Source organism: Pistacia vera, unplaced genomic scaffold (genome assembly GCF_008641045.1).
Source record: "Pistacia vera cultivar Batoury unplaced genomic scaffold, PisVer_v2 Contig216, whole genome shotgun sequence".
Lineage (NCBI taxonomy): Eukaryota > Viridiplantae > Streptophyta > Magnoliopsida > Sapindales > Anacardiaceae > Pistacia > Pistacia vera.
Genome location: NW_022196020.1, coordinates 316,058 through 338,622, shown reverse-complemented (window position 1 = coordinate 338,622; position 22,565 = coordinate 316,058). Strand labels below are relative to the sequence as shown.

At 34.8% G+C, this 22,565-nt stretch overlaps 1 protein-coding gene across 1 annotated transcript in view; it reads right to left on the bottom strand.

Annotated features, from left to right (window-relative positions):
- Window positions 1-12,786, bottom strand: part of LOC116129992 (probable LRR receptor-like serine/threonine-protein kinase At1g06840) — a 73,623-nt gene extending 60,837 nt beyond the window's left edge. The window contains 21 exon segments of the mRNA XM_031415739.1: window positions 5,560-5,622; window positions 5,625-5,918; window positions 6,004-6,138; window positions 6,297-6,547; window positions 6,636-6,687; window positions 6,803-7,086; window positions 7,185-7,343; window positions 7,537-8,021; window positions 8,759-8,827; window positions 9,045-9,131; window positions 9,272-9,343; window positions 9,440-9,508; window positions 9,663-9,731; window positions 10,443-10,517; window positions 10,684-10,755; window positions 10,887-10,958; window positions 11,041-11,184; window positions 11,296-11,367; window positions 11,483-11,554; window positions 11,680-11,833; window positions 12,522-12,786. Coding sequence (XP_031271599.1) covers window positions 5,560-5,622; window positions 5,625-5,918; window positions 6,004-6,138; window positions 6,297-6,547; window positions 6,636-6,687; window positions 6,803-7,086; window positions 7,185-7,343; window positions 7,537-8,021; window positions 8,759-8,827; window positions 9,045-9,131; window positions 9,272-9,343; window positions 9,440-9,508; window positions 9,663-9,731; window positions 10,443-10,517; window positions 10,684-10,755; window positions 10,887-10,958; window positions 11,041-11,184; window positions 11,296-11,367; window positions 11,483-11,554; window positions 11,680-11,833; window positions 12,522-12,615 — 2,844 coding nt within the window. The 5' untranslated portion in view covers window positions 12,616-12,786.
- Window positions 12,787-22,565: the final 9,779 nt, after the last annotated feature.

Genomic DNA, 22,565 nt, shown 5'->3' with positions numbered 1-22,565 from the left:
CTTATTCTTTCTATATTCTTTCTCTGTCTCTTTTTTTTTTTTTTCACAACTCTCTTCTACTAATTCTCTCTCTCTGTTCTTTCTTTCTTTCTGTTTCTTTCTTTCTTTCTAATTCTTTCTTTCTCTCTTCTACTAATTCTCATAACTCATGATAGAAATCATGATAACATGCATCAATGCAATGCACATGCAAAGATGCATAGATATGCATTTTCTTTCTTTTCTTCTGTTTTCTTATTTTGTTTTCTATGCTTGCTTTTTATGCATTTCTTTTCTTTCTATTCTCTTCTTTTTCTTTTCTTTCTCATTTTTATTCTTTCTCTTTCTATGCCGATTGGACTCGGTTATGCATGGATTCGGAACCCTTGGTCATGTGAGTGTATTCTCTCTCTAAGGTATAGCCCTCATCCGCATGCACTCTCATGGGCTATACCAATTCTTCTTCTCATTCTCAGGCCGCTCACTGAAGGCGGCATGCATGCGGGGAAAATTCTGCTCATCACTCACGGGTTCCCCATCACACAACATATTCTTTTCTCTTCTTTAGCACTTTTCTTTCTTTTATTCTCTAGTGCTTATTCTTTCTTTCTCTTTACTCTTAGAGTGCTTTATTCTTTCTTTCTTTAATCTTTCTCAAGTTATTGCATATATGCAAATATATGCATGTGGATGGCTTATGCTTATAATTCTTTCTTAGATGCACTCATGAAATGCAAATATGCAATGTTGCATGAAATTAAAGTTCTCTACTCATACTCATGCTTCTCTCAGGCATTTCATCAAACAATAAATGTGCATACATAAACTCTACTTCTCTCTTTAACCATCCAAAATGGGAGTAGAACTCCCTTGTATTATCAAAATCCCTGTCAAGGAAAAACACTCCCAAAAGTTTACTCAAACTCTTCCAACTCCAACCAAACTTCAATCCATCATCATACAATAAAAAACACTTCTCATAACTCAAATATATCCAACATCAAGCATAAGTAAGCACCCATCTCATCTCAATTTCTCAACAATCATAACATATACATACATAAAGAAATCTCTACTCAGTTGATTTCTTAAACCTTAACTTGGGTTGGATTTACTTACCTTATGCTTGAATAGTCCTCACTAAGGCTCTCTACACTTGTTGGACTCAAACTTTCTCTTTATTTCTTAAGCATAAACTTAGTAAGCATTCAACTCTTACACAAATAAATTTCATATCTAGAGCAAGGATTCTTACCTCTTATTGCTTAGGATCAACTCCTTATCAATTTCCAACCAAAAGCCTTAAAAAATCCTTGAAAGGTTGAGTGAAGAGTTGAGAGAAAATGAAGGATGGAAGAGGCGGTGTAAGAAGAGAAATGAAGGGGTTTATAAGACTAAACCCTTATTATATCATATTATAAGCACTCTTTCCCATTTTGCCCTTACACTTTCTTAAAAATTCCATCTTTGACCTTTAATTCTTTGCACTCACACCCTCAACTCCAATGTATTCTCCATGAAATTTTCTTACATTTCACTCCCCACTTTTCTTGCTAATTAGGGGTAGAATGGTCACTTTGCCCCTACAAAAAATTCTCTAGCAACTTTGCCAAACATTTCAGTCGGTTCTTCGCCGTGGCGAAGGCTTTTTCTTCGCCCCGGCAAAAATTTCTAGAACCTGCGGTGCCACGGCGAAGATTCTTCTTCGCCCCGACGAACTTTGTAACTCAAATTTTTGCCAACTTGTTACTAATTTCAGGACAACCACTCAATCGAACCAAAATACTAATTCAACTAAGGATCAACCAAACAATATTAACAATATACAAGCTTAATTAAGGGCAAACCGATCAACATATAGGCAATACAACATACTTTAGCTACGTACCTCAAGTGGGCGTTACAAAGAGAGATGATTTCTTGACCTTATCAGATTAAGTTTAATAGCTTAAATAAGATTTGGAATCTTAGTAGGACACTAAGAATTATTTTGGGATATAATCCCTATTGTGAAAGAGATATGATTTCTTGACCTTATCAAATCAAGTTTGATAGTTTGAGTAAGATTTGGAATCTTAATAGAAGAGGAAATAGCATAGGATTCTGATTTCCTATTTATAGACTATTGTAGGCTAATGGGTTGAAACCCAGTTTAGCTTAACTTATAAGATAGTCCAACTTATAAAGTGGGTAGTTCACAAGGTGATTTTAAGCGTCGGCCCAATCGGGATTGGGTTGAGGCCTTGGGCAGTGACATGTTTATTTTGTTATTGGGCCTTCTGAAGCCCAAGATGATTTTTGGCCCTAACAGTTAGCCCCCAACTCTTTAAGTTAAAAAGTATTTAGCTTAGAGAGTTGATTTAATCGAATGAGTGCAGACTGAGCGGATTAGTGATAGTAGCTCGTTAGGTCGGATGGATCGTTGTGTGGATTGGGTCGATGACTTGTCGATTTGATATGCAAGTCCTTCAATCGGTCTGGGCCGATTGAATGTGTAAATCTATAAATTGGTTTAGGCCGATCGAAGGTGTCTACTTATGAATCGGTCTGGGCCGATCGAAGGTGTAAACTTGTGAATCAGTTTGGCCCGATCGAAGGTGTAAACTTATGAATCTATCTAGGCCGATTGAAGGTGTAAACTCATGAATCGGTCTGAGTTGATCGTAGGTGTAAACTCATGAATTGGTCCAGGTTGATTGAAGGTGTAAACTCATGAATCAGTCTGAGCCGATTGAAAGTGTAAACTCATGAATCGATTTGGGCCGATTGAAGGTGTAAACTCATGAGCTGGTCTGGGCCGATCGAAGGTGTAAACTCATGAATCGGTCTGGGCCAATCGAAGGTGTAAACTTATGAATTGGTCTGTGCCGATCAAAGGTGTAAACTCATGAATCGGTCTGGGCCAATCGAAGGTGTAAACTCATGAATCGGTTTGAACCGATCGAAGGTGAAAACTCATGAATTGGTCTGGGCCGATCGAACGTGTAAACTCATGAATCGGTTTGAACCGATCGAAGGTGTAAACTCATGAATTGGTCCGGGCCGATCGAATGAATCGGTCTGAGCCAATCAAAGGTGTAAACTCATGAATCGGTCTGGGCTGATCGAAGGTGTAAACTTATGATTCAATCTGAGCCGATTGAAGGTATAAACTCATGAATCAGTCTGCGCCAATTGAAGGTGTAAGCTCATGAATCAATCTGAGCCGATCGAAGATGTAAACTCATGAATTGGTCTAGTCAATCGAAGGTATAAACTCATGAATTGGTCTAAGCCGATCGAAGGTGAATGCCAAGTGGATAGCCTAAAAAATTCAATAAAAAATCAAAAGAATAACAGAGAAAATGTGATGCAATTGGAAGAAGGGAATGATACCCAATTCCTGAAATTACAGAAAAAGATTAAAAAAGAATGAAACTTACCAATCGAAAAAAGGATCTTGATTGATTGATAGTTGACACAGACCCTTTAATTGAATAAGACAAGAGTATAGTAGGTTCCAAGGAATAAGCCCAAATTAGATAAAGTTTTATCATTTTTTTAATGATAATAAGAACACGAAGTGAAAAAGTGGGTAGAATTAATTTAAAAAAAATTAATAATATGATAAATTATGGCACATTGTTTTCAGGAAAGGATCCCAAAACCACCAAACTCAATACCACTTTTCGCGCTATAGCCTACAAGTACAAATATAACAAAGCGGTTTTCAGACAGGACATAAAAGACTTTAAAAGTCAACAGAAGTGCTTCGTCAATCGGTGGACCGTTTTGCCCTCTACATTTTTGTTTATTGTAAATTAATATTATTAATAGGATTTCCTCTTTTTTTTATTTTTTTTTATTTTTTTTTATCTCAATTTGAAAACAAAGTTAATAAATTATTGGTAATTTAGGGGTGAGCATGGATAGTGGGTAGAACCAGAACCGGAATCAGAACCTACTTAGAATCGACATGATGCGGGTATGTTCTAGTTCCATTTTGTTAGAACCGACATTGTGCGGTTTCGGTTCCTACATATTTCAGAATTGGAATTGGAACTTGGGAAAAAAACTTGAAGCGGGCACCTTGCTTAGAACATGTTTGTGTTTTGGTTTTGATTAATAAATTTTATGTGAATTGTGATGAATTGATTGAATTAAAGTGTTGCCTAGAGATTAGAGGATTTATGAGTCACATTGTACACAAATGAATGAGTAATCAAAAGTTGAAAACTACTAAATGTAGGTTTTCTTAATTTGTTAGTGGTGTATTTGTAAACTTTTAAGGTATTTTTGTCATTTTTTAAACTAATAGGGGGTAATTAATTTTTTACATGATACTTTGGGTAAGGAATCGGAGTCTGCATTTTAGGTTCTGATTCCTTGAATTTAAGAACCGGAACCTATTGGTTCCAATTTTGATTTCTTTTTTTGGGAACCTACACTGTGTAGTTTTGGTTCCGGCTCCCTTGAAAAATGCACTGGACCCAGAACTGCTTACCCCTAATTGATATTGGATAAAGATCAATTTATTTTTATCCAATTTTTTTATTTTTTTATCAATAGCTAAGATATAGTATAAGATTCTTTAAGATCTTTTTTATATTTTATATTTTTGGTTATTTTATTTTATTTTATTTTTGTGTATTCATTATTATTATTATCATATTATATTTGGGCCAACTTACATGCGACTAATTCTCGGGAGAGATGCAAAAGAAGTAGGTAACTAGCACTGGTCCTACCACACTCGAACTATCCATCGCTAACATATATGTATACAACTAAATGAAAAACATAAAATGATAATTAAATATGTAATATACACTATCGTCGTCTAACAATTTCATGACGTAGGACAAATGTAAATTCTAATACCCCCTTGTCGTAACGTGTAGAGTAATGCGAGATAATTGCTAATTCTCTCTCATGTATAGTGTGTAGAAAATTAAATAGGTCAATCACGTGTTACATATTGGGTTAAAGTCTAAAGCTAAGGGTCCGTTTGTTTTATTATTTTGGATAGGATTTTAGAAATAATATTGGGTAGTTGAATAGGGTGAGTATTACGAGATAAGATTCAAAATTCACAAAAAAACCCCTTAGGTTTGCTAATTTAACTAAACACCCTAATATATAAAAATTTTGTAAAATGACAAAAACACCCCCACCTACCCACAGTGCCAGATTCTGGCCATCACCGTTAGAATCCGACCAAAAAATAGCGTTATGATATAGACCGGTCGGATCTGGCCGGTCGTGCGTTGATATGACATTTTTCAACCAAATCCACCGCTGATCTAGCTAGAAAAGGCTAGATTTGACATTTGATGGCCGCAAAAGATTAGATTTGATTGTTAGCAATGACCAAAGATATGGCCGTTGTTGTCGGTCAACAATGGCCATTTATTTGGCCGTCAGATCTGACCTTTTTTCGGCCAAAGAAAAACAATACTGAATGTACACTGTTTCACTAATATATATAACTATTTCTTTCACAGGGTGGAATTTTAATGGACAATATCCATGTTACGTATTCCTCATACTATAACTACTACTACTGCACATGAAACCATATTAAAACTCCCTTGGAGGGTGTTAACGAGGTGGGATGATGGGAATGACATCACTCACAAGGTCACTGCCTGATACATAAGAATATAAGATGAAAAATGTTGATCCCTCATCATGAACGATGAAGAAGCTGATGCTGATGTTGATTTGCTGCCAGAATGCATGGAGGTGGATTCAGAAAATGTGGCATCAGTTTCTGGTATCATCTTCAGTATGGTTTCTAGCTCCCTCACTACATCTGACATGGATGGCCGTCGTTCTGTCCTGTCATGGCAACAATTGAGGGCCAAAGCTACAAATCTTTCGATGCATTCAGATGGATAAGACCCCATTCTATTGTCTATGACGGAGAACATCAAGCCCGATTCACGAGCTATATTCACCTGGATATAGGTTTCGTTTTCTCGTAAGAAAGGTATGCAACAGGGAATAGATATTCAGGAAAGAGTTGTGTGTGTTAGAAAGTACCTCGCGAACTATGTTTTTTCCATGTGATATTGGTTGCATACCCGTCAAGAGCTCCAGGAGTACAACTCCGAGGCTATAAACATCACTTTTATCTGTCAAATTGTGAGTTAGAAAATATTCTGGATCGAGGTAGCCCTGCATGTATAAGATCAATAAATATGTAACTTGAGGCAGGAATAAAAAATTGGCCAAGACTTACAATGAAGTTGGATATTTGTTGAGAAAGATTAATTTTGAAAAGCTTTATGATCCTTGAACATGTGGATGAACAATGTTAACAGATTCAAACTTACTGGTGTTCCCTTGACAATTGTGGAAACATGAGTTGGCATGGTTCCTTCATCATCTAGGACCGGAGCAAGTCGTGAGAGTCCAAAATCAGCAACTTTAGCAATAAACTTGGAGTCAAGAAGTATGTTGCTGGCTTTGATATCTCGGTGGAACACAGGTGGGTTTGCTTCAGTATGGAGGTAAAGAATCCCCTTAGCTGAATCTAATGCAATGCGGACCCTCATACCAAAATTATGGAGTGCTTTAGCTTTACCTGCATTTGATATTCAAAAATCAAATTTTGAGCCCGGAAAATAAGAATAGAAGGGGTTAATAACCACGGATTCTGAAATTTTTCATACCCGAAAGCCAGTCTCTCAAGGTGCCATTAGGCATGAACTCATACACCAGCATCTGCAGAAGTACCAAGAACACAAGCAGTGTGATTTAACAAATTTTTATAGACCTAATTTTTTCTTGGGTAAAACATCCATAAATCAGATATGTCTTGGCATCTAGCAGAACATACCTGCTCCTCTTCTTCATCACAGTAGCCCAACAAAGAAACCAGGTTCCGATGATGTAACCTTGACAATAATTTTATCTCAGTCAAGAATTCTTTTTGGCCCTGTAAAGATCCTTCTTCTGCTCGTTTTATGGCGACTACTGTATTGTCAGATAAAATGCCTTTATAAACCTTTCCATAACCTCCTTGACCAACTTGAGTTGAGCGGTTAAAGTTGTCAGTTGCCGATGCCAATTCTTTGAACTTGAAGCCCTTCACTCCATCAATTTTCATTGAAACCTTTGTGGCTGCAAAGCATAAGGAACTTCACACTTCTTTCCCAATAGTATGTTAATATTGAAGGAGTTGCAGAAATCAATATAGGTAGTTGTATTAGAAAACTCACACATCCGCCTTCTTGACAGGGAGTGCTGATTTCTGGCATGTCTTCTTGTCATCAGAAATGTTACGGCTGCAGATATTACCACAGCACTGGCAGTGGCTGCTACTACAATTGCTGCCAAAGCACCTTTACGAATACCTGTCCTTTGAGTCTCAGGATTTACTGTAGCAGTGAAGAAATCATAAGTATAAATTAAGACAGCATTTATCATTGCAACATGCAGAAAGGCAATTAAATATAAACAGAACTACTAAATCTATCAATTCCAAGCTCAGTGTATCCATAGAAAAGTCTACTTAAGGCTAAAGTTTTTTTTAGAACAAATTAAAGAGCAATGGCAGGCTTAGATACATACGGAGAGTGAAGTTGAGCAGCTCATAAGGTCCAAATAGGTCATCACCAGGAAATTTCCAGGATGTAAATATGTCTCTAATTCGCTGCACCTCACTTGTATTAAACGTACTTGAGTTGGCATGAGGAAACAGCTTCAAATACATCCTTATACGAGGTCCTTTCTCCCAAGCAATTGAATCAACTGATAGTTGATAAATGCTTAAGTTGAGAGAACTAGTCACGTATGCTTCAAAAAGGTTGGCATATGGACCGAAATAAGAGAAACTAGGACTTTTCAGCCCGTATCCAATTCTCAGAGGTGCTGCACAGGTACATAAATCACCAGATGCTGGGACATATTCGTAGAAATTATCTGTAGGACATGCGTGAATAGGACATTTTGAATTGGTGGATTTTGTAATTGTCTCATCGTCTTCTGCTTCAGAATCACAGAATTGGTCTATGTTTGGTATGTTTGCAGTTGTGCAGATAGGATTGCCGGCGAGCCTAAAAATAAACCGCTAATATGGTAAGAAATGAGTGGCAAAATTAAGGACCAATATGCAGTATAGCTTTTCCATTAATAAAGTATTTGTAGTTTTCATGATGACCAGAATAACTGGAAAGAAAGTAGAAGATTAAACAGTAAAGAGAACAAAAATCAATAAACAAATACACTAGAAATTTTCATTTGCATGCCGTTTCTAGGACATCATACATCAATTTACATCATCTTTATTCTGCTTATCAGTTTTCATGTGACTTAGAAAAGGAATACCTGCATGGTTCATTATTTGCCAGGGGCAAGCAAAAGCTTACAGCTATTTCTAGTCAAGCAATAGTTATCTTGTCGCTACATCATAAAATATTCAAACATTAGAAAAGCTAGTTGTATCATTTCCATCTCCATAGAGATATGCTTGTTGGCCTTTCCTATAGCAGGTCATTATGAGCAACAAATCTAACCACTATACAGAGGCATAAGTTCATAAATTTATCTATTTAAGCAGATTTTATATTAGATTATTAGTAGACAAACTGCGTCCTTGATTGTCGTACATGCTATGCATCAAGATAAATCCACTCAAGTTCAGAATCTTGAAATTGCCATATCATTAGTCTGGTTTTTATGAAAATGTTATACCTGCAAAGTCCAAGATGTCCAACCATGCAAAATCCTCATTCATGCAGTGTAATTAACTAGCAGAACATATAATGATGTATATAATAAGAAAGCAGCATACCTTAGTGTGACATTGTTTGGAGGATCTAGATCTCCTAAAACGCTTGAGAAATTATTGTTCCTCAGATCACTGCATTTTGAATGTACAAAGATAAATGATTGGCATGAGATATGGTTTACAGAGCCAGACTTTTAAAACCGATGAAGCTCACTCCAAAAATTAACAAATAAGAAAACTTAATTCAATTTCAGAATAATGGGTTGTCAATGAGCCGTTGTAAATCAGCAGGGAAACAGTGAAGCATAACAGCAAATAATAACTCAAAGTTTCTTTTTCGGGATCTTACAGTGACAGTATAGCACTTGAACTCAAGGACATGTTCTGCCATATGCTAGCCGGGATAGAACCATCCAAAAAATTGTTATCAAGTGACCTGAAGTAGAACATAATTTGAAAATCATATTTAGATTAGATAACTCAATCATCATTAAGAAATGGTCTAAATAATAATTCATAACTGTAATTCCAAAACAGGAAATGACAAGGAATAATTAGAAGTAAATATATTCTCACAGTCTCTGAAGAGAAGGAAGATCTGAGAAACTTGCTGGGATGGATCCATTAAGACTGTTTTCTGACAGATCACTGCAATGACAAAGGTAAAATTACTCTGACATCCTCTCCATTTTACTTATCTATTTTGAACAAAATGAGTGACAAGTTTACGATGCCATTACATACATGGTTGTTATATTATCAGAAAGCTTATTTGATGGTATGGGTCCAGTAAGCTGATTCCCGCTAAGATCCCTGTCACATGAGCCCCGTAACAATTAAATATAAGTTAAATTCGGTAGTTATCTAGAATGGAAATAAATAAATCAAAACTCAAGAGTTAATGCATCCTACTGAAAGTGAAATACAAAAAAATCTGCAACAAAATTTGAACAATACTCAAACTTACAGATAGTAAAGCGTTGGAATCCTGCTAAGATCAGGAACGGCTCCCTGCAAGCTGCAATGTCTTAGACTTCTGCCAATTTTGGGAGAGAAAAGTGAAGCAGCATCAGCATAGCATATCATATTTTTTATGTATGGCAGACAACAATAGTGACCAAGCCAATATTTGAGCATTGCAGAGGTACTTCAGGTTTCAAACTCAGACTGAAGTTAACTTTTAGTAGATCCTGCTTTTATAATCAATTCATAGAATGTCTTCTTTTGGAGTCCTTACAAGTTACAGTTGCGACCCCTACCAAATCAAGTTGAATTATTGATTCCTGTAACATTTGTAGGTATACTAAAGATGACCAATTAAAGAGACAAAAAGGAATAGAATTTAAAGTAAATATGTGGACCTAACATTCTGATGTTTCATAAAAACATTCTTTAAAGAGAGTCTCTGAACAACAACTAAAGCAAGGTGATTGTATGTGCATTCAAAATTAACAATCAAAATTTTTTAAAAAGTTGGTTTGGACATCTGATTTATTCAAAATCAAGTTCGTAACTAAAGTATACTGATCTACAATCCATCATCAAATAGCCAAAGATATTGCAACCTCAACGAGGTGAGTGTATCTGTCTTTCCTTCCAAGACTAATTCCCAGTACTGTTTTCTTTCTAAATCCAAGTAAGAGGTCTTTAAAAAAATATTAAATCTAAAGGCCAAACAACATGCATAATTATCTGTATAATAATGTAAAAACAGTGCGAAAGGGGAACAGTATTCAGTAGCACTTACAATTTAACTAAGCTTGAAAAGTTTCCGTAAGTGGCTGGAATTTCTGTCCCACTAAAGTTATTGTTATCAAGTTGACTGCAGAGAGAAAAAAAGAAGAATAAAATAATTTTCAATATGATAAACCATGTTGCCTGTACACATAACCCCATTAAGCGTGCCCTTAATGGGGTTTAAAATTCCTTCCATCAACGAAGCAAATACAATCAAGCCGATATATAGTATGCGGGGCAGAGGAACATACAGTATGCGCAATGTTGGCAACTCTGAGTATTCTGGTGGGAGAGATCCAGTCAAGTTATTATTATCCACTAGCCTGCAAGCATGTGTTAATGAACTACAAATCTCTCTTGATCAGATAACAGCTTTTAACACAGAAAAATCGTCCGAACAAGAAAATGTTACAGCAGAGAATATATAATAAAAGCAAAATCTGTATGAACTCACAAGTGAATAAGTCTGGATAAATTGAAAAGCTCAGGTGGAAGTTGACCAACAATTGAATTGTTGTTCAAGTGACTGCAATATTCAGATATATCAGTAGAACAAATATAACTGCCTTGCCGAATGGAACTAGCCTATGGATTGATGATCCACTTACAAGTGTCTCATACTGGTCATGTTAGCGAATGATTTTGGTATAGTGCCCGAGATATTGTTCTCGTCTACTTGGAGTCTGTTCAAGTTTGAAAGCTTGCCTAGCTCTTCCGGTAAAGATCCTGATAATCTGTTTCCATTCAAGAGTCTGCACACACATGTACATCACGTAATATTAAACCAACACAAAGTATATTGTTTCAAATAGTATCATATTTGGATGTAAATAATTTAATAAACACCTGCATCTATAACTTACAAGAGTACTAAAGATGATATATTCCCTATCTCCTTTGGTATGCTTCCTGTCAGATCATTCCACATGAAATCCCTGCCAGCAGACAAAATCGAGAAAAGCATTCAGCAATACTGCATTGATTAACTTGGAAGATACAAGATAAAATTCAGTTTTCTCAAGATATCAACTTATGTAAATTTTGCCTCACAATATTCGAAGACGAGATAGTTGGCCAAGCTCAGGCGCTAAACTTCCCGAAAGATTCATGTTCAGCAGAAGCCTGTATCGAAAATAAGTGTTCAGTATCATTAATTATCACATCTTTAGAGTTTAAAGATTTGAAAAATCATTGAAAGTAGGATAGCAAGCATGAAAATGGTGAAAAGAGGTATGGAAAGGACATACAGATTCTGAATATGCAAGTAACCATCAGTCTCATCAGTTGTGTCAAAACATAAAACTCCGGTCCATTTTGATTGGCATGGATCTCCCTCGTTCCAGTTTCCGAGATGGTTCATAGGATCAATTAATCTTCCCATGACTGCCACCAATGCGCTGACTGCAAATGGATATGAGCAAATATAAAAATCATGGGATAAGGCATCTTCTAAATTCATACAGCCCAACTCCTAAATTCAATTCTCTTTTCATAAATGATTATCCTTGAAATAAGATGTCACACTCACATACACTACTTATAGCAGTATGCCATCTTCTCGGAGCAAAACATTGAACTTCAATAAGACACTTACACTATTTTACATATTGTCAACCTAAAACAAATGGAATAAACATAAATTAGTAGATTAATTTTTCACTGTTGTACTTTTTCTCACGGAAATTTAATGTAGTGCTGTTATATATTTTCAAAATTTGATCTCATCTATCATCTGCTGTAGAATTTGGTCAAGATTTATGGAAGTTAAATTAGAATATTTTAGAAACAAGATATTCCAAGAATAGACAGGACATAATGAAGCAACATATTTATTGGTACGCCTTCAAATATTTGACTGAATAGTGCAGCAAAATTGGCGGCTGCCATTTTCATCTGGTACTCAAGATAAAAAGTGGAATACTGCAGCAAAATCAAAAAGAAAATTAATACATATCTGGGAAAAGAAATTGCGTATTATAAATGCATTAAGAACTTCTTTAGATGAGAAAAACTAGATATCAAAACTTAGTACTGGGAGACATTGAAGAAAACTGAAAAGGAAAAACTCTAAACTTGCATTAAGATTCACCTTCTGAAGGATCTGTAATCTGAGCAACTGCAAAAAGCACCAAGTAACCATACAACCCCGCATAAACAAGTCCACAAAATCTCATCCCCGTCATCTTGATAATCTACAAAAGCAATTGACCAGAAAGCAGAAATAGCAAATGGTCAATGATAATTTGGCATTAACAGAACATTTACTTCCAACAAAAGAGTGAGCATTTGAACCCCAGAAGAACATTTGGCTGTAGGAAGCATGTTAAAGGGGAAAGTGAACAATCAACTCAAGTTTCCTATCAGAATGCTAAGTCTTATAGAATTACTTAGCTATCAGTAGTTGACTTGTCTTCTTCCTGAGTGCAAGATAAAGATAATTCTGGCCAAACATGAATCAATCAACTGGAAGATAATATCTTACTTGAGAAAGAGTCAATTAAAATATGTGAATCCGAAACCTTGAAGCATGAAGCCAAAACTCAATCAACTGAAGTCAAGGGATCCCGTGGGTGTTAAATGCTGAGAGCAAATTAACACAAACCGAGCCACAAAAGTTTCTGATAAAATGTTGTCGTCATGTATATGATCATAGACTTTTCTGAACTGAGGAAAAAAATTGTTTCTGAGATGGCACAGTCGTCATGGTTGGTTCATCTAAAAACCCCAAAAGATATTAAAACTCTCTGCTTTCTTCATAAAAAATATGCGACAGAGAAATTACAATAAAATAAGCTTTTGCTTCAGTTTTTTTCACTGCTACAATGGATATGGACATTTTATAAGTTTGCCTGCTACACAAACCACAAGAACATGAATTATTATGAAAAGGGCAGAGGGACGTATGGCGCGTGCTCTGAACGTGAATCATGAGTGGATCGTACTTTCATTATTTCAGACATTGGATGTCGAAAGTACAAGTGTTGGGGCGACGGGGGAGACAATTAACTTTTGTCTCAACGAGGCCAAATTACTGAATTGGGCTTCCTGGCGGCCATATAATACAACCATGATTAGCCCTCAAGTGATCAAGGTTGTATTTTTTTATCAGGGTTTTCAATGGAGTAAGTTTCAAGTACTCTATTAATTACGTTGAAAAAGGAAGAAATTGTCAAAGACCAATCCTTCAGATTTGGTTCCCAGCAAACATGATTTGAGTGAACCGCGATTATGTAAAGTTCAAAAGTAAATCTGTGCAACGAGACTCAAGTCTATTCAATTAGACTCCCATTGTAACAATCGCTACACATAAAGCAAGAATTTTCTTACTTCACTGTGATTTTTGCCATGTAATGGTGGATATGGGTGTAAAGACTTCTTTCATATTGGAGGAATAACAACTAATTCATTTTATAGCTAGAAAGATATGTTGTTACGAAAACGGGCAATAATTAGACAATCGACCACGGTGGGATTGGGTAGTATGTGTGCATAATTATAAATAATCAATTAGGAAAGAATTGGTGAATATGTAATGCAAGAACACAGAAGACTTTTAAAATGGTTCGGCGGGTTAGAACCAAGACTACGTCCACTATTATATTATTGCTTATGTTTGTTGTATACCCAAAGTGATTATAAGGAGGAAACATGTAATAACGAGCTAAGATTCTCTCTTGGTGATTTCCTATGCTTGTATGAATAATAATTGATCAATCCCCTAAAATAGAGGTGAGACCTCCCTTTTATATACACTGTCTAACAATGGTTGGAGGTTGGTATTATGGGGTGGATTACATGCATAATCCCTTATAATCAAGATCTGAATCAATTCTCGCTCATGCTTAAGTCTGAACACCTATACTTAGTATTGTTGAGCTTGTTGGAGAAGTCATATGCTATAGGAGCGACATGTGGGATGATTCTGACCGCTAGATCTCGGTAGGGTTTATAAACAGTTGGCATGAATCTGGCTATTGGAAAATCATGCACAACAAGATAAATGTTTGAAAATTGTAATTATTTTAGATGAAGACAAATAACATGATGAGATGAAGATTAGTAATAAGATAGAGACCAATTCCAATACATGTGAAGTATTGATATCGAAATGATAATAACTTTCTTTAGAAAATATCACGTACCAATTTAGGTTAGATCTAATAAACGTATTTTAAGAGAAGAACAATTCCATGAAACTTAATAAATCTGTATGGGATCGGATTGTTTTGTTCACAACACATTTTTTTCTTAGTCCAAGATAGTAACCCTTCTATAATCACCATTGGATGACCTAATAATAAAAGAATAAAGAGGTCCAATATGAGTTTCTGAGTTTAAGTATCTCCAAACACTAATAGGGATGGTCATTGAAGGGATTTACCTGGTCGTTCATTTCAGGGCCCCGAGGAATTAGTGATAATCCGTGGATTATACAGTTTTCATTAGACTTTTTATTCGGATTTCAGATACTTTCTGGTGCATTTTGACCTGAATTGTTGCTTAATTCTTTACAATTCGTGTTTCAGGTTAGAATGGGCATTTTTGAGCAAATGAGGACACAATTGGTTATTTGTGACTCAGAAGTTAGCGGATCTCAGAAGTTAAGTGAGTTCTGAAGCAGGATAAAGCACGATGAGGCTTGTTCCAAAGGGAGANAGTCGTCATGGATAGTTCATTTAAAAACCCCAAAAGATATTAAAACTCTCTGTTTTCTTCATAAAAAATATGCGACAGAGAAATTACAATAAAATAAGCAACAGTTGGCCCTTTTGTTTTCATATTCGTGTGAGAAATGAGAAGCTTTTGCTTCAGTTTTTTTTAACTGCTACAATGGATGTGGACTTTTTATAAGTTTACCTGCTACACAAACCACAAGAACATAAATTATTATGAAAAGAGGAGAGGGACGTATGGCGCGTGCTATGAACGTGAATCATGAGTGGATCGTACTTTCATTATTTCAGACATTGAATGTTGAAAGTACAAGTGTTGGGGCCAAGTGGGGAGACAATCAACTTTTGTCTCAACGAGACCAAATTACTGAATTGGCCTTCCTGGCGGTCATATGATACAACCACGATTAGCCCTCAAGTGATCAAGGTTGTATCTTTTTATCAGGGTTTTCAATGGAGTAAGTTTCAAGTACTCTATTAATTACGTTGAAAAAGGAAGAAATTGTCAAAGACCAATCCTTCATATTTGGTTCCCAGTAAACATGATTTGAGTGAACCGCGATTATGTAAAGTTCAAAAGTAAATTGTTGCAATGTAATGGTGGATATGGGTGTAAAGACTTCTTTTATATTGGAGGAATAACAACTAATTCATTTTATAGCTAGAAAGATATGTTGTTACGACAATGGGCAATAATTAGACAATCGACCACATTGAGATTGAATAGTATGTGTGTATAATTATAAATATTCAGTTATGAAAGAATTGGTGAATCTGTAATGCAAGAACACGAAGGATTTTTAAAATGGTTCAGCGGATTAGAACCAAAACTATGTCCACTATTACATTATTGCTTATGTTTGTTGTATACCCAAAGTGATTATAAGAAGGAAACACGTAATAACGAGCTAAGATTCTCTCTCGGTGATTTCCTATGCTTGTATGAATAATAATCGATCGATCGCCTAAAACGAAGGTGAGACCTCCCTTTTATATATACTGTCTGATAATGGTTAGAGGTTGATATTATGGGGTGGATTACATGCATAATCCCCTATAATCAAGATTTGAATGAATTTCCGCTCATACTTAATTCTGAACACCTATACTTAGTACTATTGAGCTTGTTGGAGAAGTCATCTGCTATAGGAGCGACACGCAGGATGATTCTAACCGCTAGATCTCGGTAGGGTTTATAAACAGTTGGCATGAATCTAGCTATTGGAAAATCATGCACAACAAGATAAATGTTTGAAAATTGTAATTATTTTAGATGAAGATAAATAACATGATGAGATGAAGATAGTAACATGGTAGAGACCAATTCCAATACATGTGAAGTATTGATATCGAAATGATAACAACTTTCTTGTGAAAATATCACGTACCAATTTAGATTAAGTCTAATAAACATTTTTTAAGTGAAGAATGATTCCATGAAACTTAATAAATCAGTATGGGATCGGATTGTTTTGTTCACAGCAACATTTTTTCTTAGTCCATGATAGTAACCCTTCTATAATCACCATTGGATGACCTAATGATAAAAGAATAAAGAGGTTCAATATAAATTTCTAAGTTTAAGTCTCTCTAGACACTAACATGGATGACCATTGAAGGGATTTACCTGGTCGTTCATTTCAAGGTCCCGAAGAATTAGTTAAACTGTACGTAAACTGGTCCGAACACTTAGATCATAAAATTAAAAATTAAAAATTAAAAAAATTAAAAAATTAAAAAAACCATTCTATGGTGGATACTGGTGCAAAGACTCCTTCCATATTGTTGGAAAAGCCACTAATTCACTTAATAACTGCATTGATAAACGTTTAGACCTTGTGATTATTTTAGATGAAGATTAACAAGACCGACACCTATAAATTTAAGTTTTGTTATTGAAAACTGAGGACTTTTATCAAACTGATGTCACAGTTTGATGAATTTATTTTTTAATGGGTGAAAATGAGAGATAACTAGGAGCTGTCAATGAAGTGCCTTCTACGAATTCATATGCAGCTATTTAGATATAAATTGACAATTTCCTTTCATAATTTATGCATATCCATTAATTATACATGTACCCAGTTGGCCAGTTTTTAAAACCTCCTGTTCTTGGTGCACATAAAGTCAACTCTACAGATTTTATAGCCACTCAAATGGTGGCCATTTATGGTGTGACTTTTCTGAAAAATGGTGTCATATAAATATTAATGTGCAATTATTTTTATATATTTTAAGTTTATTAATTTCATAAAAATTTTAAAAAAATTAAAAAATTAAAAAAAACACTCTCATCGACCTATACTTGTCAGATTCCAACAACCGTCACCGGTGGTAGTCAGAATCTATCACAACGGCTTATACCACAACCAAAACTGACCGGTAATTTATCGATCTGGCCTTTTCTGACCAAATCCACAGTGGATCTGGCCGAAAAAAGCCAGATCTGGTCGTCAATGATGGCCATAGCTTTGGCCATTGCTGCCGGGCAAAGATGGGCTTTTACGGCTGTCGACAGCCACATCTAGTCATAGATCTGGCTGGAAAAGGTCATATCGACGCCATACCTGCCAAATTCGACCAGTATGTGTCATTACGTAATTTTTCTGCTAGATTCCAACGGTGGTGGCCGGAATCTAGCACTGCGGGTGGTGAGATGTTTTTGTCATTTTACAAAATTTTTATATATTAGGGTGTTTAGTTAAATTAGCAAACCTAGGGGGTTTTTTTAATAAATTTTTAAATTTTACCTCGTAATACTCCCCTATTCAACTACTCAATATTATTCCTAAAATCCTATCTAAAATAATAAAATAAACGGACCCTCAATATTTTATATCCTACGAATAAATTAATTCACAAGTATTTTTTTAATCATGACTTTATTCTTTTATTTTTTTTTTAAAAATGGTGTGGATTGAGGATTTCTGTAGAGCACCTTTGCCATTTCAGTGTCATTCAAATTGTCAAGGGATACTTTTATCATTTCATATACAAGATATATAGGAAACAATAAATGAAAATGTGATAGAAATGACTCATGATAAGTTGTACACATACTATGTAATTGACTTCGGAGTCAATGAAGAGGAAGCTGTAAGAATTATGTGGATGTAAGAATTGAGAGAACACCATTTAATTAGGAGTAATGATATTATTTTTTATTATATTACTATATTCTTTGTAAATAATATGTTTATAATAATATTTAAGGAACGTAAAATATGGTTAAGATAGTTCACAAATGAACACTTTATTTAGCTAACACAAAAAGTAAAGTATTTTTTAAATTAGACCATAACATAAATCCAACGAAATAATTATCTCAATGTTTTGTAGTCTACAAAATAAATTAGTTCACAAGTATTTTTTTTAATTACCTGTGTTTTTGTTTATTGAAGAATCTTCATTAATTTGTCCATGGTTGATGGTTATGTTGTTCGTGAGATGGGGTGATTTTCTTTTGATTATTTAAGCTGGGATTTTTTGGATTTTTTGTTGTTGCATAGTTATGTTGGTTTACTGTTGGTATAGTGTTATTAAATTGATGAGAAATTGAGCTGTTGTCAATTACGAAGAAAGCCTAAAAAATTCAATAAAGAACCAAAAGAATACGAGAGAAATGTGATGCGATTAGAAGATGGGAATGATACCCCATTCCTGAAGACTGAAGTTACAGAAAAAAGATTAAAAAAAAGAATGAAACCTACCAACCATAACAATTGATCTTGATTGATTGATATTTGACACAAACCCTTCAATTGAATAAGACAGATTAGAGTAGGTTCCAAGGAATAAACCCAAATTGATCTTCTTATTGGAGATAAGATTTTATAATTTTTTTAATGATAATAAGAACCCCAGTTTTCGACTACCACAGTAAGTATGGGTTGGTAGAAATATTTTTATTAATTTTTAAATTTTTTTAAAAAGTATTTATAAAATTAATAAATTTAAAAGGTCTAAAAATAATTAAAAAATATAATAATATTTTTTAAATAATGTATCAAATAATATTTGAGAAGTGAGTAGGAGAGTAAGTAAGACTAGTATTACTCGAATAAATAATAGGACAGCAGTGAATTTCAACAACCTTTATAATTTCAATGACCCACCATGTTCCTTGCCGAATTAAAGAGACAAACAACCTATATAATTTGAAGTGTTCAATGTACAAAAGGGTCAAGGTCTTGAGATATTTTCTTTTTAATTATCAAATTTTATGAATGTTGACAGCGCGTTCAATGGATAAAAAATTTACTTATTATATATTATTAAAATTCATAATAAATCCTATCAATAAATATCTCAGGGTGTGCTTGGATCTATATTCTTACTCATATTCCCCATCCTACTCCCCAAATATTGTTTGGCATATTATTTAAGAAATATTATTATTTTTTAATTATTTTTAGACCCTTTAAGTTTATTAATTTCATAAATACCTCTAAGAAAAAGGTTAAAAATTAACAAAAACACCTCTACCAACCCATACTTACCAGATTCCGATAACCACCGTTGGTGGTAGTTAGAATATGTCACAACGGTATATACCACGAATGAAATTGGCCAGTAATTCACTGATCTGGCCTTTTCCGACCCGATCCACAGTGGATCTGGCTAAAAAAGGCCAGATATGGCTGTCGTTGACTAACAACGACGGCCATATCTTTGGCTGTCACTGACGGCCAAAGATGGACTTTTACGGCTGTCGACGGCCACATCTGGCCATAGATCTGGCCAGAAAAGGCCATATCGACACTATACATGCCAAATCCGATCGGTATGTGTCGTTATGCAATTTTTCGGTTAGATTTCGGTACCATTGCCGAAATCTGGCACTACAGGTGGTGGGGGTGTTTTTGTCATTTTACAAAATTTTTATATATTGGAGTGTTTAGTTAAATTAGCAAACTTAAAGGGTTTGTTTATAAATTTTTAAATTTTACCTCGTAATACTCTTCTATTCAACTACCTAATATTATTCCCAAAATCTTTTCCAAAATAATAAAACAAACGGACCCTCAATGTCTTATATCCTACGAATAAATTAATTCACAAATATTTTTTTTAATCATGACTTTAATCTTTTATTTATTTAAAAATGGTGTGGATTGAGGATTTTTGTAGAGCGCCTTTGCCATTTCAATGTCAATCAAATTGTCAAGGGATACTGTTGTCATTTCATATACAAGATGTAGATGCAAAAAAATCTACCATCATGAAAATAAGGTTTGATCTCGTGAGGTTGAGGCTACTGACAATCCGCTAGACCTGCACACATGAAAGGACAGGCGTGAAGCTTCCGGAAAACATTGGGGTGGTGTTTGTTGTAGGCACTCCGACACTCAAGTTAGCAAGACTGAAAGAGATTATTTGATAAGAATTAAGGAGATAAAGAGTTACCAAGAGTCTTGTCGGGTGCGAGGACTACGTCGGAGGCATCGGGTTCTTGGGAGCAAGAACTTTAAGGGTAAATAGATTGTTTTGAGTATTGTAGATTAACTATGGGAGATTACATACTTAATGAGAGGGCAAGCCTTTATTTTTATAGTGAACCCAAAGGGTTGGAATCCTAGTAGGACAGTGAGTCCTCTTTTTTGGAAGATAATCCATATCAAGAAAAAAATATGATTTCTTGACCTTATCAGATTAAGTTTAATAGTTTAAATAACATTTGGAATCTTAGTGGGACACTAAATCTTATTTTGGGAGATAATCCCTAGCATGAAAGAGTGTAATAACTTCTTTCTACTCAAATGCTCATAAAAATACATTTAATAAAAATACATGTATATTAACAAAAAATAGTTGGGCCCAAATTTTTCTTTACAAATGGCATACATCATTTACATAATACAAAATATCATGTACAAAACTATCAAAATGGTGGACACTGTAACCATTTCTCTCCACTTACAGACGTCCATCTGACTGCATCCTCACCTATTTCCTGCAAAAATATAAAAAACAACGGGATGAGTATAAACAATGTTCAATAAGTAAATCCTTTACTTCGCCATCCCTGTGCTTCATTTCTTAGTTCTTTCCTTACTTTACTCTTTTTCTCCTTTCTCTCTCTCTTTGTTCTTTCTATTTTCTTTTTCTTCTTATTCTTTCTATTTTCTTTCTCTGTCTCTTTTTTTTTTCACAACTCTCTTCTACTAATTCTCTCTCTCTGTTCTTTCTTTCTTTCCGTTCTTTCTTTCTCTCTCTCTTCTACTAATTCTCATAACTCATGATAGAAATCATGATAACATGCATAAATGCAATGCACATGCAAAGATGCATAGATATGCATTTTCTTTCTTTTCTTCTGTTTTCTTATTCTGTTTTCTATGCTTGCTTTTTATGCATTTCTTTTCTTTCTATTCTCTTCTTTTTCTTTTCTTTCTCATGCTTTCTTATTTTTTCTCATTCTTATTCTTTCTCTTTCTATGCCGATTGGACTCGGTTATGCATGGATTCGGAACCCTTGGCCATGTGAGTGTATTCTATCTCTAGGATATAACTCTCATCTGCATGCACTCTCACGGGCTATATCAATTCTTCTTTTCATTCTCAGGCCGCTCACTGAAAGCGGCATGTATGCGGGGAAAATTCTGCTCATCACTCACGGGTTCCCCATCGCAAAACATATTCTTTTCTCTTCTTTAGCACTTTTCTTTCTTTTATTCTCTAGTGCTTATTCTTTCTTTCTCTTTACTCTTAGAGTGCTTTATTATTTCTTTCTTTAATCTTTCTCAAGTTATTTCATATATGCATGTGGATGGCTCATGCTTATAATTCTTTCTTAGATGCACTCATGAAATGCAAATATGTAATGTTGCATGAAATTAAAGTTCTCTACTCATACTCATGCTTCTCTTAGGCATTTCATCAAACAATAAATGTACATACACAAACTCTACTTCTCTCTTTAACCATCCAAAATGGGTGTAGAACTCCCTTGTATCATCAAAATCCCTGTCAAGGAAAAACACTCCCAAAAGTTTACTCAAACTCTTCCAACTCCAACCAAACTTCAATCCATCATCATACAATCAAAAGCACTTCTCATAACTCAAATATATCCAACATTAAGCATAAGTAAGCACCCATCTCGTCTCAATTTCTCAACAATCATAACATATACATACATAAAGAAATCTCTACTCAATTGATTTCTTAAACCTTAACTTGGGTTGGATTTATTTACCTTATACTTGAATAGTCCTCACTAAGGCTCTCTACACTTGTTGGACTCAAACTTTCTCTTTATTTCCTAAGCATAAACTTAGTAAGTATTCAACTCTTACCCTAAGCATAAACTTAGTAAGTATTCAACTCTTACACAAATAAATTTCATATCTAGAGCAAGGATTCTACCTCTTATTGCTTAGGATCAACTTCTTATCAATTTCCAACCAAAAGCCTTAAAAAATACTTGGAAGGTTGAGTGAAGAGTTGAGAGAAAATGA